Here is a 24,519-nt window from a genome sequence, read left to right as displayed (position 1 = left end):
GTCATATTTCGAGAAATACAAAAATTATATTATCAATGTTAAACAAGAAGATATTTTTTAAATAATCTTAAAATTAATTAATGATGCAAATTTTAATAAGTTAAAACAGCTGTGTTAATAAAATGTTGTTTGTTTTAAAAAACTAATCTTGTTTGAAAAATAAATTTAAAAATTTTACACATACAGTACATCGTGATATCAGCGTATAATGTAACATTTCTGTAGAAATATCGAGAATGTCGTCCCAGGTTATGCTAATATTTTAACACGTTGTTAACATCACACAATGCAAAGAAACGTGATAAGTGTAAAGATACGTTGGCATACCGATATCGAGCAAAGAATTCGGTTTACCGCGAGTCACGTCATATCGCGTGTACTCCTTAATAGATCTATTGTGAGCCCTCGCAGGATCACATCCTACAGAATTTTACTGCGCGCTATATCTCGCGTTCTCCTGCAGCGTCGCACGTAATTAGAGCGAATAAAACAAACTTTTACGATCATAAATTGGAACTCGCCAAAAGATAACTGCATTTAATAAATAAGAACACTGAGTCACAATATGAATAAAAATATTTATATTTTTAATTGTATAAATATACATTATTTATACAAATCCATTTGTTAATTTAAATCAAATCTGAAAAATATATTGTCTTTCGCAGCTAGATTATATTTCCCATAAAAAAATATAATAAACAACTGCAAAAAAAAAAAAAACTAAAATTGTAACATCAGGAAAATTATTTGTTTGCAGTTATCTTCTCGGAAATTTTATCGGTGTTAAATAAAAACAAAATATTAAATAAATATAAAATATATAAATTAAAATTGAAATCAATTTCTTGAGACATATATTACTGATAAAATAGTATTGGGAAATAATTATATTATAGCTATGTGATTATATTATAATTATATTATAATTAAAATTTCCCGAACCTGCAGTTATTCAATACTTCTTATTGATATCATAGATATCTTTCGTCATCGACAGATATATTATTTATATTCTTAATGTTAAAATAATTACGATCTTTATTATCTCAAGAGAGAAAAGAAATTTATTATTAAATTTGTTTCTTTCGACATTAATAGATAAATATCTAATAAACCAATAAAGGGATTATCGGAAAATGTTTAACTCAAAGTACAAATAGGTCGCACGTGAGTTCCGATCGATCGATAGAACGGATATAACAGTAAAGCTTTATATTTCGAGATACATTACATTCATCAAAATTGAATGACATAAACTATGTAAAAATATCTCAGGTTCTCGCGACCGTCTAATTAATCGTTTTTATGTGAGAAAACCTTTTCGTACAAAAACGCTGAGAATTAATCGATTATGCGCCTTAATCGCGAGATCGCTTTGAGAGATTGTGCCGACGCGCGAGATTCACGACGGAGATTTTCTTAATCGGGAATTACTGGATAAGGCGTAACTAATAGTAAGTCCGCGACAGGTTGTCGATAACGACGGCTACCGATGCTTAGCGAAGGACTTAGCGTTAATTAGCGATCGGGCCACTCTTTTGCGCGATGGTCCTTCATGATAAAAAACGGAGTTGAAAACCTCCCTGACCGGCATAACGATTTAACGCGTTACTGTTATCGCTACGATCTTTCAGCGTATTCGCTGTAATAAGACATATCGATCGCTTCTATCATCGTGTGATGCGCATAATACGCTTATCTACAACGCCTATCTTATATGAGAGAAGAATTCCTACCGCGACAAAAGTTAATTACGAGCTGACTTTGCACGCCAATTATGAAATAACCCCGACCACGAAGATTAACATAGCTCTGCAAATGATAGGGAAACAGTGGGAAATGCGGAGGAATCACGACATAATTATAGATTTTAAAGGGGTAGAAGCGTATTACAGGGGCCCGCCACGAGCTTCCGCATCATAAATAATACAACTACTATCGTTGTTCGGCGTCACAAGTGAGCCAAGCTTTTATGTTACACCGTAGTTGAGAATGGCCCTTGCGGTAATTACGGAGTTACAGGCCATTATAACGGACAGGGAGGAGGAGGAGGGGAAATGCGAGGGAGGGCGAACACAGCGATGACGATAATAAATAGTACGAACACACGGAGCATAGCGCGAGTATCACCTTCCTACCGCCCGTAAAATTAGATATATATTCCACACATTTGTACAATATGCTCCACATTTTGTGTAATTAATACAACGAGTTCGAATAAAGTTAATGCGGATACCGCGCGCGACAAATGTCGCCGTCGTTTCACCGAAAATAAAAACCTCGTGTCCAAAAGATTCGGAATATTATATACATATACCATATATATATATATATATATATATATATATATATATATATATACCATATATATACCATATATATATATATATATATATATATATATATATATATATATACATACATATATATATACGATCCGCGAGAATTTATTATCAACGCTATATCGTTTTTCGATGCGTTGGAATTCGCGCGTGGGGATTCGAGTGCCGCGGGCTTCATGCCGCAATCTTCCATATCCGATAAGCACATACACGCGCGAAAATACGCTATTGAATGTTTACGAAAAAAATTTTGTTTACCACGTGATATGATAGTAATCTAATAAAAGTATATAACCCTCGCACTATAGCTCTATAATTCAAATATTACGCGTTAATACGATCCTAAGGTAATAAATAATAATATAAATGAAATATAAAAATTAAGTAAAAATTAATTAAAAATTGTATCAGGCAATCAGAGACTGACATACTACATTTAAATTCACCGGATCATAAGAGATGCGGAAGAAAATAATTTTTAAATTTGGGTATAATATAACAATTCTTATACATATCAATTACTGACCAAATTAACATTAGAATTAAGAGAACAAAATGCAAAAAAAAAAAAAGAAAAATCAATTTTAGAGTTATATATCTCAATTTAAAAAATAATGGCACCTTCGCAAATTTATCACAGTCCTGCCGCCTCAATTTGCATTGAAACTTCGAAGTTGGGAAGTAATAGGTTACTGAGGTAACTGATGTATAATAAATCGAGTGGAGGAGCATATTCACTTCAAAGAAATTATCTTCAGAATTTCGTAAATTACAGTCGAAAGATAATTATGTTATTACCATCTGTAGCTACGTGTATACATTGTACATATTATGTGTGCGTGTGTGTATAGGATAGAATTTAATTATTTTATCACCCAAATATTCATAATAACAAAAGAGCTAGAATTTCGAGATAGAAACATGCACGTTATAAATTTATCAATTATATAGATAAATTGTGATACACGCGTTGACATTTTTAGGAATATCATTTTATGCAATTTTATAGAAAGAAAAAAAAAAGTTATAAAAAGTATCATTCCGTTCGAACATATTTAATTAATTATAGATGGTAAAATGATAATTAAATTTTAATAATTACGTAGAAAGAGATAAATTGTATTGGCACGTTTTTGATTTCAACAGACAAAGACAAAATATCGTAATGCGCTCTAATTTTTGAGTGCTGATTAAGCTAGTATCTGAAAAACTATCGAACCCGTTGGGTGAGCCATGACTTGTTCCATTGCTTGAATCGTTTACGCGGGTAACGTACCGTGATGCAGAATAGACGGTATTTGTCGACGTTCTGGAATAATGGATACGTTCGCGTATTTACGTAGAATCCCCCGTGAATTTGTACTCAACATGGCACACATACGAGATAACACATAAATGCCAATAGAAATTCAAGGATTTCGGAGCTACCTGAAACGTAATTCGGTTATATGCTTCAAAATATGCGGTCGCCACGTGTAGAGCGAGCTCGGAAAGTAATGTAGAACCTCACTATAATCAAATTCCTCAGAAATATCTGATAACGTAGTAATGCGAATCATATTAAATGCTGGAATAAACTTTAGTTGCAGTCAACTATAATGAGGACTCTCAATTTGAGTACTTTACTCTAAATAGCTCGGAGTTCAAACAGTTTGACTTATACACAAAAAATATAATAATACTAACAATTGATAAAAATCCTAAAATAAAGATAATTCTTGGAACGAAAAAAGATTGACAATACTACCGGAAATAATGAAGAAATAAAATCATGCTGGTCGACAGATCATAACGACAGCTGTGTTTGCGATAATAAACCAATGATAGTAATAAATGAATAAAATTATAGAATTTCGTTCTACGCAAAAATGCAGACAAGGTGTAACGCGACAAAATATGAATAAAAAGAATAGCCGCAAGATGTTAATCGTTTTAATCGCTAACTGATGCATTACATTATTTCACGAAAAACATCCTCTCTCTCGCGATTAGAGCGTCGAATAGTTCACGTCATTCGCACACGGCGGCTATTTCGTTGCGGTCGATCCATTTCGCGAATTCGACCTCTAACTTCTGCCATCGTATTATCCGGTTACCATTTCTTCGCCTCTCTAATTCACGCCGACATCTCGACGTTGTCGGTTTTGCGGGGCATTCTCGGGACCGCCGGCTCTTCCCTCACGGAGCCACGACAGTCGCGTCCTGCCTGCCTATTTCTCTCCGTGTGCGGCAAGGATGGCGGGGCGCCTCCTAATCGTCCTCGAGAAATTCAATTTCGACGATGGCTGATGGCCGGCCTAACTCCAAAGACGCATCGGTATCCAGGCCAAAGACCTAACCTACCGCAGCCCTCTCTCGCACGTACTTTGCTTCGACCGAAACTGCGAGGCCACGACGACGGCGATCGATATACTCGCGTTCCGAGAAGCTCCCCTTCCTCGAGAGTTCAAGAATCTCAAAACTTTCATCAACATCGATTTTCCACGATCGCGATAACGTGTCAGCTAGTCGTCACGATTCTACTAACCCGAGTATACGACACCTGCGTGCACCTGCGGATTAATTGCATTTCCTTAAAACTATGCTCGTTGCAATCAAAAAGGTGTCATATTTTGAAAAGAATCTCGATTTCCAGTTCTACAAAGGATAATATTCGAAAAAAATTGTATATTATTCATGTCAATCTAATTGCAAATCATAAATTCTGAATTTTTCAACAGATTTTTACGTCAGCATATTTAAAGACTTAAAATAAAAATAAATTTAATTATAAATAATACACTTTTCATATAAATAATATTTTTTAGACACAGCTTTGTATAACAATATTATATAATGATATTTAATTAACTTCACCAACAGTATATTTTTAATTAAGTATATTAAATGTTCCTTTTTTCTTTCTTTGAATTAAAATAATTTAATCCTTTTTATATTGTGATTTACATTGTATGTAAACGATTATAATCACAAGATTTGCATGAGAATACTATTATATATGATTTATCTAATTAGATAAAAATATCGTGAGGTCTATAATGGACTATAATTAGGAAATTACGTGTGTAAAATCAGACGAAAAATCTAAGGATCAATTTTATTCTTTACTTTGTGTAACCTTAACCTTGTTAATTATAAGCGTTCATTTATCCTAAAATATAATTCTGACTAATAGTGCCAATTCCAACGTACTCCAAATGTTTAGATAATTTCCGCAGCGTGACAAAGCGTCGTATAATCGAATGCTCCATTCCCAAGCAGATTATTGGCGCAACATATATCTAGTAGGACTACGCGATAATTTGATAATGTCGATGGTGAAGACAATTTCGCTCAGAGAGAGAGCCCGCGATAGATGTAAATCTAAGTGCGCTTGTGCAATGTGTGCGTAAATTAAATCCTTCCGCGTAAGGCGTGGAGCACGGCCGGCTTATTAAGGCGTTAACTGGCGAAATATACAAAACGTCTTTTGCATTTCGAATGAAGTCGTCAGCTGCAACGACGCCGCCGGCCGCGAGTGAAAACAACGACAGCGGGACAAATTATTCTAACGCACGCCATGTCTGCGCTTTAGACGAATTAAAGACACGCAGTATAGACTCGTAGTGAAAATTGCGAGGACTACGATGCACGCAATCAATGTACACGCGGCCGAATTACCCCATCTCTAACGAAATGGCCGAAAATTTAATGCGGCAATATTTATCTTTTTGTCACTCTCTCCGTCTATCTGCGGTCGCGCATACTCTCTCGTTACCGAAATACAACATTTATTCACCGTGCGGGATTGCGACTAATTGCGAAATTAGTTTCGGATTTTCATACTGGTACTCTACCATCGTCCAGAGTTTGTTCCAACGACCCAAAAGCCCAATTCATGACAAAATAAATTTATTCCGCCGCGACGGGTACATATTCCGTTCATCTAATTTCTGTCACTGACGAATTCCATTAACCGCTTTGAAACATTTAGAACGACCGAGTTCTCGGACCGAGGATCCTCCGGACGGAAACTCGATACCCGTTGATTTCTATGGCCGATGAGGGAGCGTACCTCAAGCCCGATCGTGATCGACTTCGGTTTCCGTGCCGTTGTGCTCTTAACCAGCTACCGGGACAGGTGGTTACGCGACGGTAAATTCTTGCGTGGTACAAGAATACGTAATTGGCCGATACACGAAAGAGAACGGCATTGCTGCTCAAGAAGGAAAGAAATAAATAAAGAAAGAAATAAAGAAAGAAAGAAAGAAAGAAAGAAAGATAGAAAGAAAGAGAGAGAGAGAGAGAGAGAGAGAGAGAGAGAGAGAGAGAGTATAGAAATATGGAAGGTGAATTCTCGCACACCGACAGGGGCTGCAACAACATGCTGGACCGTAGCAAATGTAGCCGTTAATTGCAATTCCAATTTACACGAAAGTCGGATGTACGGATACGCAGCGTTTATGTAGGAGGATGTAAAGTGCGCCCGCGATTCTCCGTGTACGGAATGCATGCGCGTGTGTGTGTTACTACTTATGTATATATGTGAGGGTACGCCACATACCTCTTACAAGATCTAATTCGCAGGGCGCGGTACCGCTATCTCTACCAAGCCACGACCCTTTCTTCCGCGCTCGCACGCTTCATTTATCCCATTTCCGCCGCAATTGCGCGAGCGTTACATTCGGCACGATGTGCGCGATATTCCGCCCATGTAAGTGTTCATTAAGGCCGACGGTATTCCGTAGAAACGTTAACGTGACAACGAAAGATTTATACCGAGTCGGAAGGGTGTTAGGGTCCCGATGACGGTGGCTAGCATAACGTATCAGCCCGGGCGCGGTTTCCGCGGGCAGTCCCAACGGTTTGACACGTATTAATTATAACGGCCTATTTGGGCTACATGTTGATTCATAATTAATCTACGCGATGATAACGCAACATTTAATACTCGCATACGTTACCGTTGTGTAAACGCGCGGGTGAAAAATGATAATCACGTCGCAACGAGCGCGTCTCGCCTCGCCTCATCGTGTAAAATCATCGAGCGAAAATCATCATCATCAATCCGACATGTCGTCGGTCGCGCACCTTCTGCCCTGTCGAACACGATGACACGTTGTACACGAACCGATCAATCAGCAACGTCGGCGATCACGCGCGCCGCTAGTTAATGCCACTCGCGTCGTCGTTACACAGCATCTCTGTATCACGGATACGCGTTATACTTCGAACCCCAACCTTTCTTACCGTGGTAAGTCCGACCTAAGAACAGCACCACGATGGCTAAGTACCACGTACGGCGAGGAGGTACAAATTGAAAAATGTGAAGTCTCGAGTCTCGGACGCGGAGAGCTCGAGACCGCAGCTCGGAGAGCTGCGCGGCGTCGCCTCGTACAAGTAACATCCACTTTTATTCCGGCTCTTCTTTACGTGTTCCACTAGCCGGAGAAACCAGAAAGAGAGGGAGCAAAATGGAGCATTGTAAAATTCTTCGAACCACCGTTTCCACTGATTTAAAATACTACTGTTCTGTCACAGAGACCAATCTACTCTTTTGCGAATCCGGCGCACACTAAAGCCGTGTCTCTCATTAACGATGCGCAAATTAAAATCTCTCTCTCACACATTCTCGCTCTCGTCTTTTCCTCAGTCAATATTAATTTTTGAAAATCTTAAAAACAATATATGTCGAGAATTATATATGATAATTATGATAATGTCATGCTAAATATGTGTTAATAAAAGCTAAATATGTATGTATCTATTATCTTTCCCTCATTTTTATACTGAATACGGATTCCAGAAATAATATGCGATCTTTTATTATCGTACCCACACGAATATATCTAAAAAAATCACACATTCATAGAATTTCTATATAAAGAAAAAAGATTCAATATAGGATTTGTAGAAAGAACAAAATTTAATATAAATGTATGAGGAAAATTATTTTAATAAAAAAAGGTAATATATTAATTATTAGAGCAGAGATTAGCATTAAATATAATAATGGGATAAGGTTAATAAATAATATTAACATACATGGCAGATTGATAGGACAGATTAATGATTAAATATAACAATATTATATAGATATGCGCATTATAATGTGACATAAAGTTTATGAATATTATTCCCATCAGATTGATGGAAGAATGATATATCGATGTCATAGTTGGTTATTTCAACAACTCAAATTAAACGCAAAAGAGAGCGGGACGATTCTCGCCAGAGATTAAACATCGCGCATAATATTCTTCAATTTATCACCCAACTTGATATATACTCGCAAATTATCATTAAAAATGCACGTATATACGTTAAAAGAATTCAAATGATATATTTCTGTATATTTGTGTTGGCACGAAAAGTCCATCGTGGATGTTAATTAACGTTTTCGCAATTTTCCCCGCTACGAGTTTGCGCCCCGAAGCCTCGCACAATCGAACTTTTGTAACGAGGCTTTCGAATTTGTGCTAACATTGCTTTGTCGGTCGATCAGCGCGATCTATTTTTTCTTTCTTTCTTTTTTTTTGTTTTTTTTTTGTTTTTTTTTTCTGTTTCCATTTGTTTGCAACTTCACCGCTACGTATTATTATTCGCATACGCAATTTCAAATACGCACAGTGTTGATGCATTCCCTTCGCTATGCAACGATCAATATAACATTTATAGCCTGTACAGCGACCCGAGTCAATGGCAGCGTTTCTCCTGCGCGACTATATTTACGAGCGGCGATCGAAAGGTTAAAGTAATTTCGATGTCATGTCTCGTGCGCGGCGTTGAATAGTCGGGACACTGTTTACCGGAAGTCTCTATAGCCTCTCTCAACAACTTCTTGCGCCAAGCCGCTATTTTCTTTACATTCCAGAAACGAGTTATTTCCCATCTCGATAGTTTTATTTTTTTTTTTTACGATCTCTCTCTTATATATTTTTGTATCTCTACTTTCAAACAAATAGTGTGTATGTAAGACATAACTATTTTTCGCGCGAGGTTTCGACAACGGAACGTGTACGTCGAAATTTTGAAAATATTAGAGAGCCGGATGTATATATACTCACCATAAAGTCCCCCCGCCGTGGTAGCCTTGAAGACGACCCATATGAGATAAGCATAGATTATCCGACCTCGCTTCCACGCATCCATGATGCCCATAGCTTTTATCGGTGCCCCTTTTCGGAACCACTTCGACCCTAATCTAACTCGATCGACGTTGATTAGAACCGCTCACGCACCCTCGATCCGCACTCTCTATCTATCTCTCTCTCTCTCTCTCTCTCTCTCTCCCTCCCTCCCTTCCAGCCCTCGTATCGTTTCAGGTTGCCTTAAATGCGAGTGCCACCGTACCGACGAATCCGTACCGACTTCCGATAGTCGAGACCGATCCGAAACGGATATCCCACGCCGCACATATCTTCCTCCGCCGAGAGATCTTCCTCTCTCTTCCTTTCTTTCTCGATCTCTCTTTCTCTTTACGCTACTACTCGAGGATGGAATCCAGACCGTTTAAACGGCAGACTGGTCCATACACAGTACGGCGCGAACTTTACTGTACCGTGACAGGGCGCGATACCGCATGTATACAGGAAGTTTCGTTACACTTGCGATAGGACGTGTAACGACAAGCGTCGAGGCACGAGACCACGCGGGCACGCGATCTCCGCCGCTCGTATACGCGCTCGTGTGTATGTGTTTATACGTATTATCTGCACACTGCTCGAGAGAGAGGAATGAGAATGAGCAGGCTTGCGTTATAACAAAAAGCCGACGAGGGAGGAGTTACGAACAAGCGCGATACGACAAAACCGACACTTTTCACATTCACTGGATTTGTATACGTTGCGCGTTTATTACATGCGCAGAGATATGCGCATGTGGCGATCAAAGTTTGGTTTTAGTTAGTTTTGATTGTCCGTAGAATTTTTGAATCTTTATATGGATCGTTCTCTTCTCGATATATTTTGAATTTTTTTTTTTTTTTCTTTCGTTTCTCCGAGACGACTCCGGTGCCACGATAGCGGCGGTCTTCTGATCGATTCACGAACGAGCTGAAGCCCCGATTGTCGAATTACTATACACTGGTACGTGTACGGACGATAGCCACGATATTGCGCGGAATCCATAATCTAATGTAACGATTGGCGATTGGACGTGCGCCATTGACGTCGTCGCCGCGACCATTCGTGCGACGCATGATTGCTTCAATTATTATAAATGAATTGCGAGAGAGCGAGATGCGCGAGCGAGCCCGTTTCTCGTGCTCTTTCGGAATCCTCAAGCACGTCGTTCCGCCTCGCGTAATCGCGCGAAAGAATCAGCCCTCGGCGAGGCGAATTCCAACGGTGTGGAACTAACGGCCGAACTTTCGATGAACGTTACGTTCAAAGGCATCGCTCATAGCTAGAATCTTGCGCGGTCCATTGCAATGCATTGCGAAAATCTTCACGAACCAACACACTGCCAATTTTCCGGACAAGCTGTCCCGAAATCACCCGAGTTCAATCCAACTTGAAAACACACGAAACTTCTCTCTCTCTCTCTCTCTCTCTCTCTCTCTCTCTCTCACCGTTCCCGAAAATTCTCCAAATTTGCGCACCGGTGACGCTCCCTTCGCGAGATTCACGACATTGTCTTCAAGATGACGTTCCGTTTCTTTTCGGTCCCTGCTCGACTCGCCGAGTTCATCGAATCTCGCGGATAATATCTCTCCGTCTTATTGTTGGAGTCTCATTCTTTCGCTTTGTTCGAGACTAAGAGAAGTCGGCGATCCGAATTCGTCATTGTGTGACGGATCTCTCGCGGAAATCTGCTGCAGGATCAACGCGAAAGCTTTTGATCCGACATCGACTTTCTTCTACATGACTGACGAATCTCGATATTCCATCGCCTCAGTGCGGTCCACTCCCTAGCCATTTTAAAAACTCCGCCGGAATCTCTCTCTCTCTCTCTCCTGTGTGAGCCGCAGGTTTCTCGCTTCTTTGTGTGTCGATCTATAGTTCCAGCGAAACGTTTACGCATCGATCGTTCGCGCACCTGGGTACGTCCATCATCGTAATCGCATCGCGAAGAAAGATCGCTGACCACCGATCGGCCTCTCTCCGTATTCCCTTCCTCGCGTTTTGCGAAAACGGATGGTGTCACATTCAACTAAAACTCGACCGCGGTCGAATCTTGATATTTCACGATCGCGGCATTTTAAACACATAAAATCACGACGGGCACTGCAAAAATAATGTTGAAACTAGTAGCCGGCGCCGCGGGAAGTGGAACGCTCGCGAGTTGGAGCGCGGATAAGAAAGTGAGTACAGGACGACGAGGAGTAAGAAGATGTAAAGGGAAAGAGACGAAAGGAGAGAAGACGAACGGGGAGGGGGGGGGGAGCGCGCAAGGCTGGAGGCTGCGATACATATATCCAGGGCTGGTCGTCGAACCGGTTTTCTTCTGGAGATCGCGACCGGCCAATTGGAAATACCACTGACAACGAGCCCGAGCCGTTTTACGATCTCGCGGATCGTCGACCGCGGCTGAAGATACAGATAAAACACGGCCCACCGTGCACTGAATCGAGCCGATGGATGCGATCCAACGGACGCGACAATCGCGGAAACCTGCTGCTGCTGCTGCTGGTCGGAGTAGCTAATGCACCGCGAAAGCAGGTATATTTTCACGAGTGAATCTCGAGGAACGAACGCGCGCCGACGATGTCGAAAACAAGAATGTTACAGATTCCTTCGCCGCTTCGAGTCGTTAGAGAAGAGAATTTTTCGAATTTTAATATATTATCAAAGTAGAGAGGCATATCTTTCGCAAGTTACTTAATTCTCTAAAAAATTTGAGAAGTCGAAATTAATGGGAGAAATATGCTTTCTATATTCGAGCAATTGTACAGTGTAATTACGAATAAACAAGAAAAGACTCGGATGTATATCTCGGCATAGTTGTCAAAAACTCATGTAAAATGCAAAGAATTGTTTGACTTCTTTATACTTGTTTTCTGAGAATGTAACTATAATCGAATTCTGCTCGCGCGCTAGTCCGGCGAAACTGACACTCTTACTGTCGACTACGCGATTTCCAATTCGAGGAGAGACTCGTCGTGAAATTCTCGCACGGATTTCATCCACTTATATTTACTTTTACCATTTCGTCGTAAAACGTACACGCGCGTGTAGTAAAATTATTGCATCGCGTTCAGCCGCGATTAACGATTATGCCGCATAAGCAGTATTACGTATATTATTATTGATGTCGCAAACAGCAGCAAGTATTGCTGGATGATTAATAAATACGGCTCGCAGAGAGAACAGTTAATAATTAACGGCGCCGGTACAGAGAGGCAGCGAAAAAAAAAAAAAGAAATCAATTACGTCCGCTGAATTTTTCCATCTTCACGGTTGCGCGTTTCCGGTCTCCCAGGTAAACTGTATTAATTGAACTGCGTGCGTATCATAATTTTTGCGTAAATCGATACGAAAATTTAACCGTCGGCGGAAGCTCGAAACATATTTTAAGATATAATCGATATATAAAGAAACTTGACAATTGCTTTTCCTACGCAATTACGAGATAGAAAGGAATAATGCAGAATATGCAACAAGAACGGTAATCCAAGTAACTTTTAAACGACACTCGGCGCTTTTACTTCGAATGGGATCCAAGCAATTACGTTCCGAGGACTCCTTAATGAAAAAGGGAGTGAGAACACACGGAAAACTATTGAAATACACAAACGTCGATTATGCAATGGAACTATTTAAGCGGGTTCGCACTCGACCTACATCGATCAAGATCAAGAGAGGAAATTGACCCGGTTCGATTCGACCATCAATGAACGTATTTTGTCGACATAAAATTCCCTTCATCTTCGATCGTACCTTTAATCTTAGCCAGCAGTCGGAATGTGTCAAAATGTGAGAAGAAAAACATCGAAAAATGAAAAGTGCAAGCGTGATCCGTCGCGACGAGCTACATATATATATATATATTTACTCTGTTCCAAACGACAATCAACTTTTTCGTAAAACTTTTCACGCAAGGAGAGACGACACTCGGACGTTCCGATCGTCACGGTGATAAGGAGAGTCTTATCATGGCGTCATGTATCTCCGATATTTTTCTCCAAAAATTATTCTCCCCCATCCCCGTCTCTTCCCCCCTGTATATCTCGATAACCCCTCCTCGCGATCCTCGTCGCACTGGATCCGCCGCTGGGTCCAGCTGCTGCTCGACGGACGCGCGATCGGTATACGGTAAATACGAGAGACACGGAGGGCGCCGCGACGCTGCGCGTCCCGCAGAATCACGATCCGCACTGGTACGCCATCGAGCGTTAGAGAAACTTCAGCAACCCTCCAACCATCCCGGTCCCCCACTACTCTATAGCTCGGGCCGACCGGAGGAGCGTATACACGTGCGGCGAACGCGCCTGTGTACGTCCTCGTACGTGTGCCCGTATGTATACGCGCGGCAGAAGACCCATACCGGCACACCCAACATCATTCCAACCACGGTTCTCCAGCGGCGGACTTGGCGCGCGCGCGCACACGGGGGTTGGTCGGGGGTGTACGATCAGATGCGCGAGCGCACCGTTCCCTTCCTCCGTTCGTTCCACCACTACTACCGACACACATCTCGACACGCTCTCCGTCTTTCTCTCAAGCCCGACCGTCGCCGACCATCCCTTTTACGCGCGCCTTTTCTCTCTCTCTTTCTCTTTCCTCCCCCTTTTTTTATATTCGTCGGAGGGAGGAATCTGTGTGCCACATGACAATTTCGAATGAAAACATCGTCGAGTGGCTACTAGACCCCTTTCGAGGATTCGGCAAGCAACGGAGGACTGGTCACCGACTGGTAACAAGCGCGCAAACATTCCCGAGTTGAAAAGACTGCTCTAAACGACGTCGCTTGCCCAGCAGTTGAAATCGTGAAAAGAGAAAGAGTTCACCCCCTCGATATAACCGGCACGGAGTCAGAGAGCGACGACACGGCCCGCCGCACTGGCAGTCGTTGATATTCCACGACTGATTATCTACCGATGAGAATAAACGAGGACGACAATGATAAATTGATAATGACGTGTCCAGGGATCCCTCGACACGGCGCGCACGGGCCACGTATCCCGTGCGGGGATCGGGAATTACGCGCGCAAGACTTTACATCCGAGTGGAATAACAAGCGCAATAACGATAATAATAAATCAAACTTATCGCGCGACAAAGGCGAAGAATTTGTTAACTAGAGGTATAAAGAGAGAGAGAGAGAGAGAGAGAGAGAGAGAAATAGCGTGGTAAAGGGGAAGAAGAAACGTAGGGGAATAAATCGTTCTCTCGTGGAACGTAGCAGCGGGCTGGCTAACCGGTTACGATACGGGGAAGCGCGGGATGCGCGCCGTGCCGTGGTCGCGCATGCTGCCGTACCCGGCGAATAAAACGAGAATAATTCGAGCGCTATTGGATAACGTATCGCGACGCCGGGCTTGGAGAACGGTGCGCGGCACCGTATATAGCCACCGCGCGCTCAACGTAGCGCGAGCCATAGCTGGAAATTGGAACCCCGCCTCGTCCACGATAGCCGGAGTGAGGTTAGGTTAGGCCATCTAATCCAATGTTTTACAGGTTTACTGATTGCGGTGGAGCGCTGTACGACGCGACTTCCAAAAGAGAGAGAGAGAGAGAGAGAATTGAACCGATCCTTTTCAATCCCTCTTTGCCCTTTCCCTTCCTCACCCAGTTTCATTCACCCGATCCCGTCATTCTGGGGTTGTATTCCCTTCTATCCCTCCCCCCCGTAAGCCCCTCACATCGATGCGACTCCCCCACACCATCCTCTTTGCTCTGTCTCGCGCGCGCTGTCCTAATTCTCCGACAAATAAACGCATCATTGGGCAGCCGTAGATTTACCAATCAGAGTGATACCTGCCTCCGTATAGGACAGCGGAAGCCCGCGCGGAAACCGTGCGGAAACCCGCACGCGATTCAGAATAGCAATGAAAACAGACCTTTAAATCTGCCCGTATCTCGCTCGACGTTCTCTCTACGTCCCGCCGTGATTTCCGATCGTCCCGGATCTTTTTGGTCGGTCAATGTTCTCTATTAGCGACTTCCTACGCTACCCCTTCTCTCTCTCTCTCTCTCTCTCTCTCTCTATGAATCTATTTTTTTTTCCAATGAACTCATTAACATAGAAACACATACAACTAACGCGTCATTGATTTAAATGCAAATTTACTTTGCTCGAGAAACGAACTCTCGAGGTCAAAGAATACCTTGCGGCATTAAGTTTTTATAGAATTACGCGATATTGCTAGAATAGAAGATAAGTAATGAAAGGGCCAATAAATAATTAAACAAATTATTGAAATTCTCAACAGGATCACGTTATAAATCATACGATATTTTTTTTTCGTCCACGACGTATGACAGAACGCATACAAATAACTTTTATACGCTGATATATGATTTCATTTTCGAAATCCCGCATAATTTCTAATCCAAGAAGGATAATTTCTTTTAATCGATCTCCCTCTCTCTCTCTCTCTCTCTTTCTCTTTCTGTCTCTCCTCGCATCGAATTATAATTCGCGAGACTTCCATTCATCAAACGCGCCGCTGCGTTCGTGGAATATCTCACATCAAAGATTATTAACGAACAGCATCGATGAAAGGGACGCGCTTCGTTAAATCCGCCGTGTTCATTAAACCGATCGCGCAAGAGGTACGTGCGAGAGTTTATAATAAAACTCTCTTCTCGGCAAAGAGAAAGAGAGAGAGAGAGAGAGAGAGAGAGAGAGAGAGAGAGAAGCGAGAGGACTTTTTCGCATAGGACAAGTGGCGGAATCTCGTTTCTATAAATTGAAAGTATCGAAAAAAGTGGAGGACAATGCGAGAATACGAAAAGGAGAGAGCGATAATGGCCGTTTCTTGCATCGCGCGTTGAACATTGCGTTAAGTTCGCGGGTAGACGAGTGGCGGATAGGTGGAATGGATAGATGGATAGATGGATGAATGGATGGCCTGGACGAACAACCTGGACAGACGGACGGATGGACGGACGGACGGACGAATGTCCTTGCACTATCGATTACAAGAATAGCTTACGCGACAGACAAGGAGAGAACGGTAAAGTGATGCAGACAAATGGTAATGTCATTACTTTTATCTCGACAGTGGCGAGAAGTGCCTCGTCTAAAATAAAAAGACGAAAGTTACGACGAGTAGAGAAAAATGCATAAAACTAATGCAACTAATATCTTCTCTCTTCAACATTAGGAGATTTAATTACAATAATTGTACCGAATTTTGATCAATTTCTCTCATTGCATTTCTAATTAATTGTTTTTAGTAGTGGGCTTATTTATTTAAAGAAAAGGACCAGAAACTAGTATTTCTCGAGGGATTTTTTACAAAAAAAAAAAAATTTGATTTATAAACACGTAACGAGTATTCATTTATTTCGAGTAACTTAAAATATCTTTTGCAAAAACAAAACACGTATTAATGTATATATTAATATTACGCTCATTTTGAAAGAAAAAGAACTAGAGTTGTATATCATTTTGATGTCTCGCGGTTTCTCCTGATATGCAAAAATGATAGATCCCAGTGCGACGGTTTACCCAAAGGGCAAAGAATAATATGCGGCCGGAATATATTATGAGCCACGAAAAAAAGTGTAAAGCAAATCCTAAAAGACTTCATTGAATGAGTTGAAAGAAGTTCTGAAGAGAGAATATAATCTCGTGGCATTATTTTCATAAATAATCTACAAAATTATTATCCCAATATATCAATATTATTAACTCTCTCTCTCTCTCTCTCATTATTATAAAATATTTTTTTAAACACCGATAATGATTCTTAAATGTATTATTTCTTCTTATATTTTTTATCTCTCTTTATCCTCAACTGTTCTTGTTTTCTCTGTATCGCTATATTGGTTTTCTTTATCTAATTGATAATACACGGCGATATAATTATGCGACTTATGAATAATAGATTACGCAAATTATCATCAGAACAGAATCGACATACCTCTGCTAATAACTAATAGGGAGTATACGATTTGTATCATCTAATTGCATATGGTAATTGTATTTAGTCGACTCTATACATGAATATTGGAAAGTCTACACTCGGTTAATGACACGTTTACATAATTATTTATTAACGCGTGATATTAAAAAGTCCGACATTAATAATATGATATGTCCGGAAGAGCAGCGGTTTATTAATATCTCCGTATATAATGGGAGACGTACACGCGCGCACGCGCGCACACACACACACATTGGGGGTTTATAAATTATTTATAAAATTAACCGCATCGGTCCGTGTAACGATCTCCTAAAATCCCTACGACGTGAGCGTTTCAGAGGATGCTGGGATCCTCCGATCTGCTCCTCACCGGAAGCACGTGCTAAGACGATCGTCGCCCGTGTACTTGGTCCGGATTACGTCCTTCTCGCGAACGTGAAACCGATTTAAACCCTTTTGCTGACAACACGCTGTCTAACCAAAAATCCGTTTTGCTATTGTCGTATTAAATTAATTTTTGTACTAATAATTATATGCGAAAGAATAAATGCAAGATATAAAATAAAATCTGATTTAATTACATAATATTATATTTAAAAAGTAATTAAAGACTTACTGCAAAAATAATAAATTTAATCAAATAATTATTTATCCTATTGTCATATTGTATTTTTTATGTTTAAATCTACATACATATATATGTATGTAACATTTTTTTAACATTATCATAAATTTAAGAAAATTGAGTAGGAATTTATAACAATTTTCCAAAAATTACTTTCTTTATAATTTAAAAGATAGAATTTTAAGCAAACAATCATTAATTAGGCGAATGTCACAAATGCAAAACTATTTTTCAAATAAATCGATCAGCAAAAAAAGCAGTTTGAGCATACAAGAGATTAAATTTATTTATTCATTAGCGAGGAATCGTTTCATCCCTTATCGTTAACGAGAGAATCATAATGTTCGTTCGTTGATTGGCAGGGCAACGAAATCATTTATCGATTCGTTCAACTACTCCTGTGATATCGATATTTAATTGCGATATCAATTATATTGCACGGCATACGGTTTGCATATATATATATTTTTTTTTTAACTCAAACCCTTCGTAAAATTCCAGTTTGTTGGTCGCGCATCCGTTAATGAGCGAATAAAATATATAATGTCCAATCGTTATTTGTAGCACGTGTTTCTTTTTTGTGCATCGATAGCAACAACTCAGCGTATCCTCGAGCAAATAATTTATTGGTGCGCGAAACAAAATGCGCAATTCGCGAGATCGGGAATCGCAAAACACGAATACTTACGCCAGCACGGAAGCTACGAACGATTTTTTTTTATCATCGCGTTTTGCACGGCACATGCCGGATTAATTATACGTAACTTTAAAATCAATCGAAAACGACACGAAAAATCGCAATATTTTTAAATCGCTGACGATGAGAAAGCACGCTTTTGCTCGACGCATATTTGGACGCGCGCACGTTGCTCCGCCGCGATTTGTATGCCTTTATTTATCTATCGATTATTCCCAAATATTTAATTTATACGAAAGAGATATATGGTGATGAGTATAATTATCTCGGCGAGGGCTTGCGAACGGTTCCCCGCATCAATAACATCGTACCATCTTGGCGCAACAAATAGACGGGCAATTACCGATGCGCCGATGCATGGAAACCTAACAAGAACAGGCGGGATCGGATTCGTATTGCCAATTCATTCGCTCGTAGAGCTTCGCTCGTACGAATGAATGAGAGACCGGAGAGGAAGGTCGGCCAAGGGGCTCTCTGAAGCTATGTAAACTGCGGAAACGTGCAAATAAGTAACCCACAGGCTTTCGCGTAGGATAGTAGCGCCGTGAGCTTTGCCCTCCAATAAATTGTTCTCAGGTCGGAGGTTAGCGCTATTTCGAAGGATGAATGTGCACTAATATGCGCGCGTGAATAACTCGGCGAAAGTTTTCCTCGCGCTGTGGGAAAAATTTCCTGAAACGCCGCAGCCCGGTCCGATCCGGGAAAGGAGGATATCGAATGAGATACTATTGACGAAACGTTACGAGCTTCTCTTCGGGGAACGGATTTTTGAGACGGAAAGTTATTCCGCGTTGAAAATATGCCCTCAATGTTGTTAAACGAAAATTACATCATTTGTTATGGTGCCATTATCGCACGATTGTATTACTATTAATTCTTGTGACCGGTTCTCTTTCATAGAAAATTATATTTACGGAAAATGCATACGAAACGAAAAACACATTAAAAAGTTAAAAATAATATTTTTCAGAATTTCGTAACAAGAGATATTATTATTTAATTTTCTTAATATCGGGAAATTTCGGCTTTTATATTTGTCTTCTATTATTTATTCGTTCAATATTTCTCTCGATAAGTTTAAAATATTTAATAATATCAATAGATAATGCAGCCAAAAGAATTAATATTAATTGTACGAAATAAAATAATTATCATTGTGCGTTCGACGTCCGTGGTCTAACGATCGCTACAGACACTTCGTCAAGTGATAAAATGTCATTGTGGAAGCAGTACGAATTGGACTTTGCAGTTAATTGCTCGTACAAATTATATCGCGAATAGTGTATCGTAACCACATAGAAATTTGTCAACGCGAATTAACTCAGCGCGAAAGACCGCGATATTCCTCGCTCGTAATGCTTAACAATATCTGGCGAGGCAAGGAAACGTCACGTAATCTAAGCGGGAACAATACGATCGGATAAAATTTAATTTCGCGAAAGAGAATTTTCTTCGCGCCGCGTCGCGCCACGTTGAAGGGTTAGCGAACGGAAGAAGAGATCTAAGAAGATAAAGGGGTGTGTTCCCGGCGAAAGCGATGTTTGAAACGTAGTTAATAAAATCTCATGAATATTCAACGTCGCGGAAATCGAAGTCCCACAGGATCGAAACAAAAAGGTCGACGCATATTTGCTGTTACAAGCTCTCTCGCCGTCCTGGAAAATTGAACTTTCAGAATTCGCGCGGAACATTTTTTATCATTCCACTCGTACAGGCGATTCTCAAATTGGACTTTCGACGATGAATTTTTTTTTTTTTACCGCGCCGAAAAGCGAACTATGATCGCTTTCATAAATATCGCTACCTCTCGACCAATTGAATTAACGATTTCAAAGTGACTTAACGGAAATTGATGCAATTTAACGCACTTTGCACACGTTTAAAATAATCTTAAACGACAATTAGATTAGATGTCCATTTCTAATTGTCAATTGTAACTATATAAGTTTCATAGAAAATATATCTTTGGATTCGATTTTATGAAAAATTTAACACGGGTTTCTTCTCGAAAGAGAGCTAGAAAATTAATTTATTGTTTGCAACTCTAATTAGAACGATGAAGCATCTGTCAGAACGCATCAGTCATATGCATTAACAAAACATGCAAATATAATAATGCCCAAATTTATGCAAAGAATGCAAAGTGTACAGAAATTCGCTGCCATATGAATAAACATGAATAACGCATAAAAAAGCTATAGCATAATAATTTATATTTTAGTTAATAGTTTATAATTTAATAATTTTTTTTTTCGTAAATCAAAAAATTGCTTTTTAAAATCGCGTTCATATTGCATACGAATATATCTATTTTAAAATAAAAAATCAATATACCAATTAAAAAATAAATAATTTTCACATTTATTTTAAAATAAATTTTAAAATAAATGTAATTTATTCAAAAAAGTTTACTCACCGGCCGATGTTCATTGCTCGCCAGCTTTTCTGTATCCAAGTTGACATCCAGTTGAGGACGGCTTCGAAGACACTCGAATACATATCGACCGAACTACGATCTCGCGCGCGAAATAATTAATTATAATCACACTCCCGATTTGCGACAAATTTGACTTTCACTCCCGAATAATCGACACTCCCGATTTTTAATATCTTCAGATACTTTTCCGATTCGCGACACTCCCGATTTTATTGATACTTTCGGACACTTGAAATTCCCGATTTACGGCACTACCGATATTCGTAACTTTTCTCTTAACACGACACTCTCGATTTTATCTTCGATTTTTAACAATCACGAATATTTGATTCTTCCAATCTTCAATAACTTCGCGATACATATTCATCGACCGTTCAGATTCGATATAGTGTATATTCGTCGGCTGCAGAACCTTAATTAACACGTGATGTGACCCGCCAATCGTACGATTCATTACACGCAAAGCGAATAATGTGACGACGAACGAAGGAAATTTCGATGTAGCACGCATGAGAACGCAATACTCGGTTACGCAATACAAGTTACGAGAGAAACATGATTAATTACGATCGCGTATACTATTAATTAATACGTTATGCGATGTTCGACGCAGGAGGCTCAGGTCCATCCCGTTTCATATTACAAAATGAAGATGAGACTATCGTGCTCGCTCGATATTGTACGCAGATACGTCGCGTCGCGACCTTCGGCTTGTTTATTATGATAGACGTACTGCGTGCCTGCCGGCAGTCGGCTGGCCGGCTTGACAGAGGGTGGGGGAATGGCAGTACAGTAGACATAAACTCACTCACCGAAAACACGCAATAAGATACGACGCGTATGTACACACCGGAAAGTAAGATACGCAAGTAATTGCCGCGCGCGATGGTAGAAGTGCTTTTTATTTCATTGATAAGAGTCGATATAATTCAACAAAATCACGTTAAATATTATCGATATCGAAATTATCTAGCTAAATATGTCGGGTATCATTTTACACGTCGAGAATTCTTTATGCCTCGATAACTGTTGCATTATACTGTATATTGTATGCCTGTTCGCGATATCAAAATTTTACTTCGTCCATTATCGTCCTACAAGGAGAGACTAAAACTATGAATTCAAACACACGAGGTAACTATTATTATATAATAAGCGTTATATTGATCTTTGATATTAAACATTGTATATACAGGCCCACGCATTAAAGGATTTGTTGTAAAGCAAGTAAAACTTGAAAATGAATATCGATCGAAACTTTTCACTCTGTTAATTTATAATCATCTTATTTTTATACGAAAACAATAAATCAGGATAGAATTCGTAATCTCGTGCAAATCGCTCAAAGGAAATATATCTATTTTATAAATATTGAGAATATTACAATACATTTACCTATTTTCTTTGTTCTACTTTGCAATTTTAAAAAAAGAAACCCTTTCGTGTCGCAGTTATAAAAGTATTTTACATTACATAATTAATTACGTTAAGTTTTTTTTCCCGTTATTTATATAGGTTATATTTTGCACTTATAAATATAATAAATAAAAAAAGAATGACTACAAACATTTCTTTTTATAACGATACTAAAAATTACTGTATCAAGAGATTATTAATGAGGTGTCCTTAATAATATTGCGATGTCCTGAAAATCATCTTCATTTCGCGGATCATTTTTTCTGTGACAGCTGCGGCGAATCATATCGATAAAGAACATTATTATCGAATATTAAGCACACGCGATTAATTGTAATAATACGGAACCGCGCTGACTTATACGCTGACAACAAAAATTCGTCTTCACACCCGCGGTTCACGAAAAAAATATATCGGTTGTGTAATTTCTGAAACTTACATGTCACAAACTACTTGCGGTTCAAAACGCGGCTGTCGCGTGAAATATCGTTCGACTGCGATATACACGCAACGAGTCGCTGTTTTTACTTTAATGCATCTTTACTTTAATACGACGCGAAATAGATGTCGCGCAGCCTTGATTGTTCTCTGTATCGTTTTCCACGGATTTTCACGGAGATTTTGTGTTACAAAATTGAAAATGTACGATCACTTACGGTAGTCTGACGTACGCGGTATCGCAATCGATCCTGCCGACATTCGCCACAAGTCACTATTTACCAGTGAACTCGCTAAAAATACACGGAGAAAGCTCGACAAGCACGATACGCCTCGATCTTGACAATCCGCGGCGGCTATCGCGCGAAGTTTCGTTCGGTCGCGATCTATGTGTGACGTAGACGCCCTGCCATCTTCATTCGAAAATCTTTCGGGGAATTCGGTTGGATGCACTTGGCGTGCTCTGCCTTAATTTTCCGTATTCTCGGTTGGTATTGAAAAAAAAATCGCGCTTGCGATGAGAAAATTGAGAAAAGACGCGCCCTTGATGCGCATCCAATCACGAATTCGCTTTTATGCGAGACGCATAATCGAAATAATATATTTATTATAATTTATCATTTTTTATAATGCTACGCGATGTAATGCGGAATAAACAGCACTGACTGTATTCTGTATCGCATCGTGTTTCACAGAGATTTCAAAATATTGTTAAAAACGATAAAAATATTCAAGTAGCTTACGATAATCCGGTATGGTATCGCAATCGATTCCCTTATGACATTCGCTTTTAGCCGCAAGTCGCTCTTGGCTGATAAAATCACGAGAAATACGTGGAGTAATTTCACTACGTCTCGACGCTAACAACTCGCGGCGCGAAATGGCGGCTCTCGCGTGAAGTTTCGTTCGATCGCGATCTATGTGTGACGTAGACGCCCTGCCATCTTCATTCGAAAATCTTTCGGGGAATTCGGTTGGATGCACTTAACACGCTCTCCTTTAGTTTTCCGTATTCGCGGTTGGTATCGAAAATTGAAAAAAGACGCTTGCGATGAAAAAATTGAGAAAAGACGCGCCCTTGATGCGCATCCAATCACGAATTCGCTTTTATTTATTCGCGAGACGCATGATCGAAACAATATATTTATTATAATTTATTATTTATACTTTCACGCGATGTAATGCGGAATAAACAGCACTAACTGTATTCTACATCGCATCGTGTTTCGCAGAGATTTTCAAATTATTGTTAAAAACGATAAAAATATTCGAGCAGCTTACGATAATCCGGCGCACGGTATCGCAATCGATCCTCCTGTGACATTCGCTTTCAGCCGCTAGTCACTCTTGGCTGGTCAAATCACGAGAAATACGCGGAGCGATTTCACTACGTCTCGACGCTAACGACCCGCGGCGCGAAATGGCGGCTATCGCGTGAAGTATCGTACGATTGCGATCCGTGTACGCCTTGCCATCTTCACACGGAAATCTTTTAACGAATTTCAGTTGGATGCACTTATTGTCAGCGCGCATCGGTGCATGCTA

The 24,519-nt window shown here is 40.0% G+C and overlaps 1 protein-coding gene across 7 annotated transcripts in view; it reads right to left on the bottom strand.

Annotated features, from left to right (window-relative positions):
* The window catches only part of LOC126854392 (tyrosine-protein phosphatase 99A), a 255,790-nt gene extending 231,404 nt beyond the window's left edge, over positions 1 to 24,386 (bottom strand). For 3 of the 7 annotated variants that reach the window (XM_050601051.1, XM_050601047.1, XM_050601048.1), the window contains exon 1: positions 9,392 to 11,539. In XM_050601051.1, the coding sequence (XP_050457008.1) occupies positions 9,392 to 9,485 (94 nt within the window). In that variant the 5' untranslated portion in view covers positions 9,486 to 11,539. Of the gene's footprint in view, positions 1 to 9,391; positions 11,540 to 21,099; positions 21,533 to 23,717; positions 23,835 to 24,255 lie in introns of those variants that run through there. The other 4 variants (XM_050601045.1, XM_050601046.1, XM_050601050.1 and 1 more) reach the window with 3 other exon arrangements.
* Between the last annotated feature and the right edge of the window lie 133 nt (positions 24,387 to 24,519).

The sequence above is a fragment of the Cataglyphis hispanica genome, chromosome 14, assembly GCF_021464435.1.
Source record: "Cataglyphis hispanica isolate Lineage 1 chromosome 14, ULB_Chis1_1.0, whole genome shotgun sequence".
Classification (NCBI taxonomy): Eukaryota; Metazoa; Arthropoda; class Insecta; order Hymenoptera; family Formicidae; genus Cataglyphis; species Cataglyphis hispanica.
This window is presented reverse-complemented; position numbering and strand designations above follow the sequence as displayed.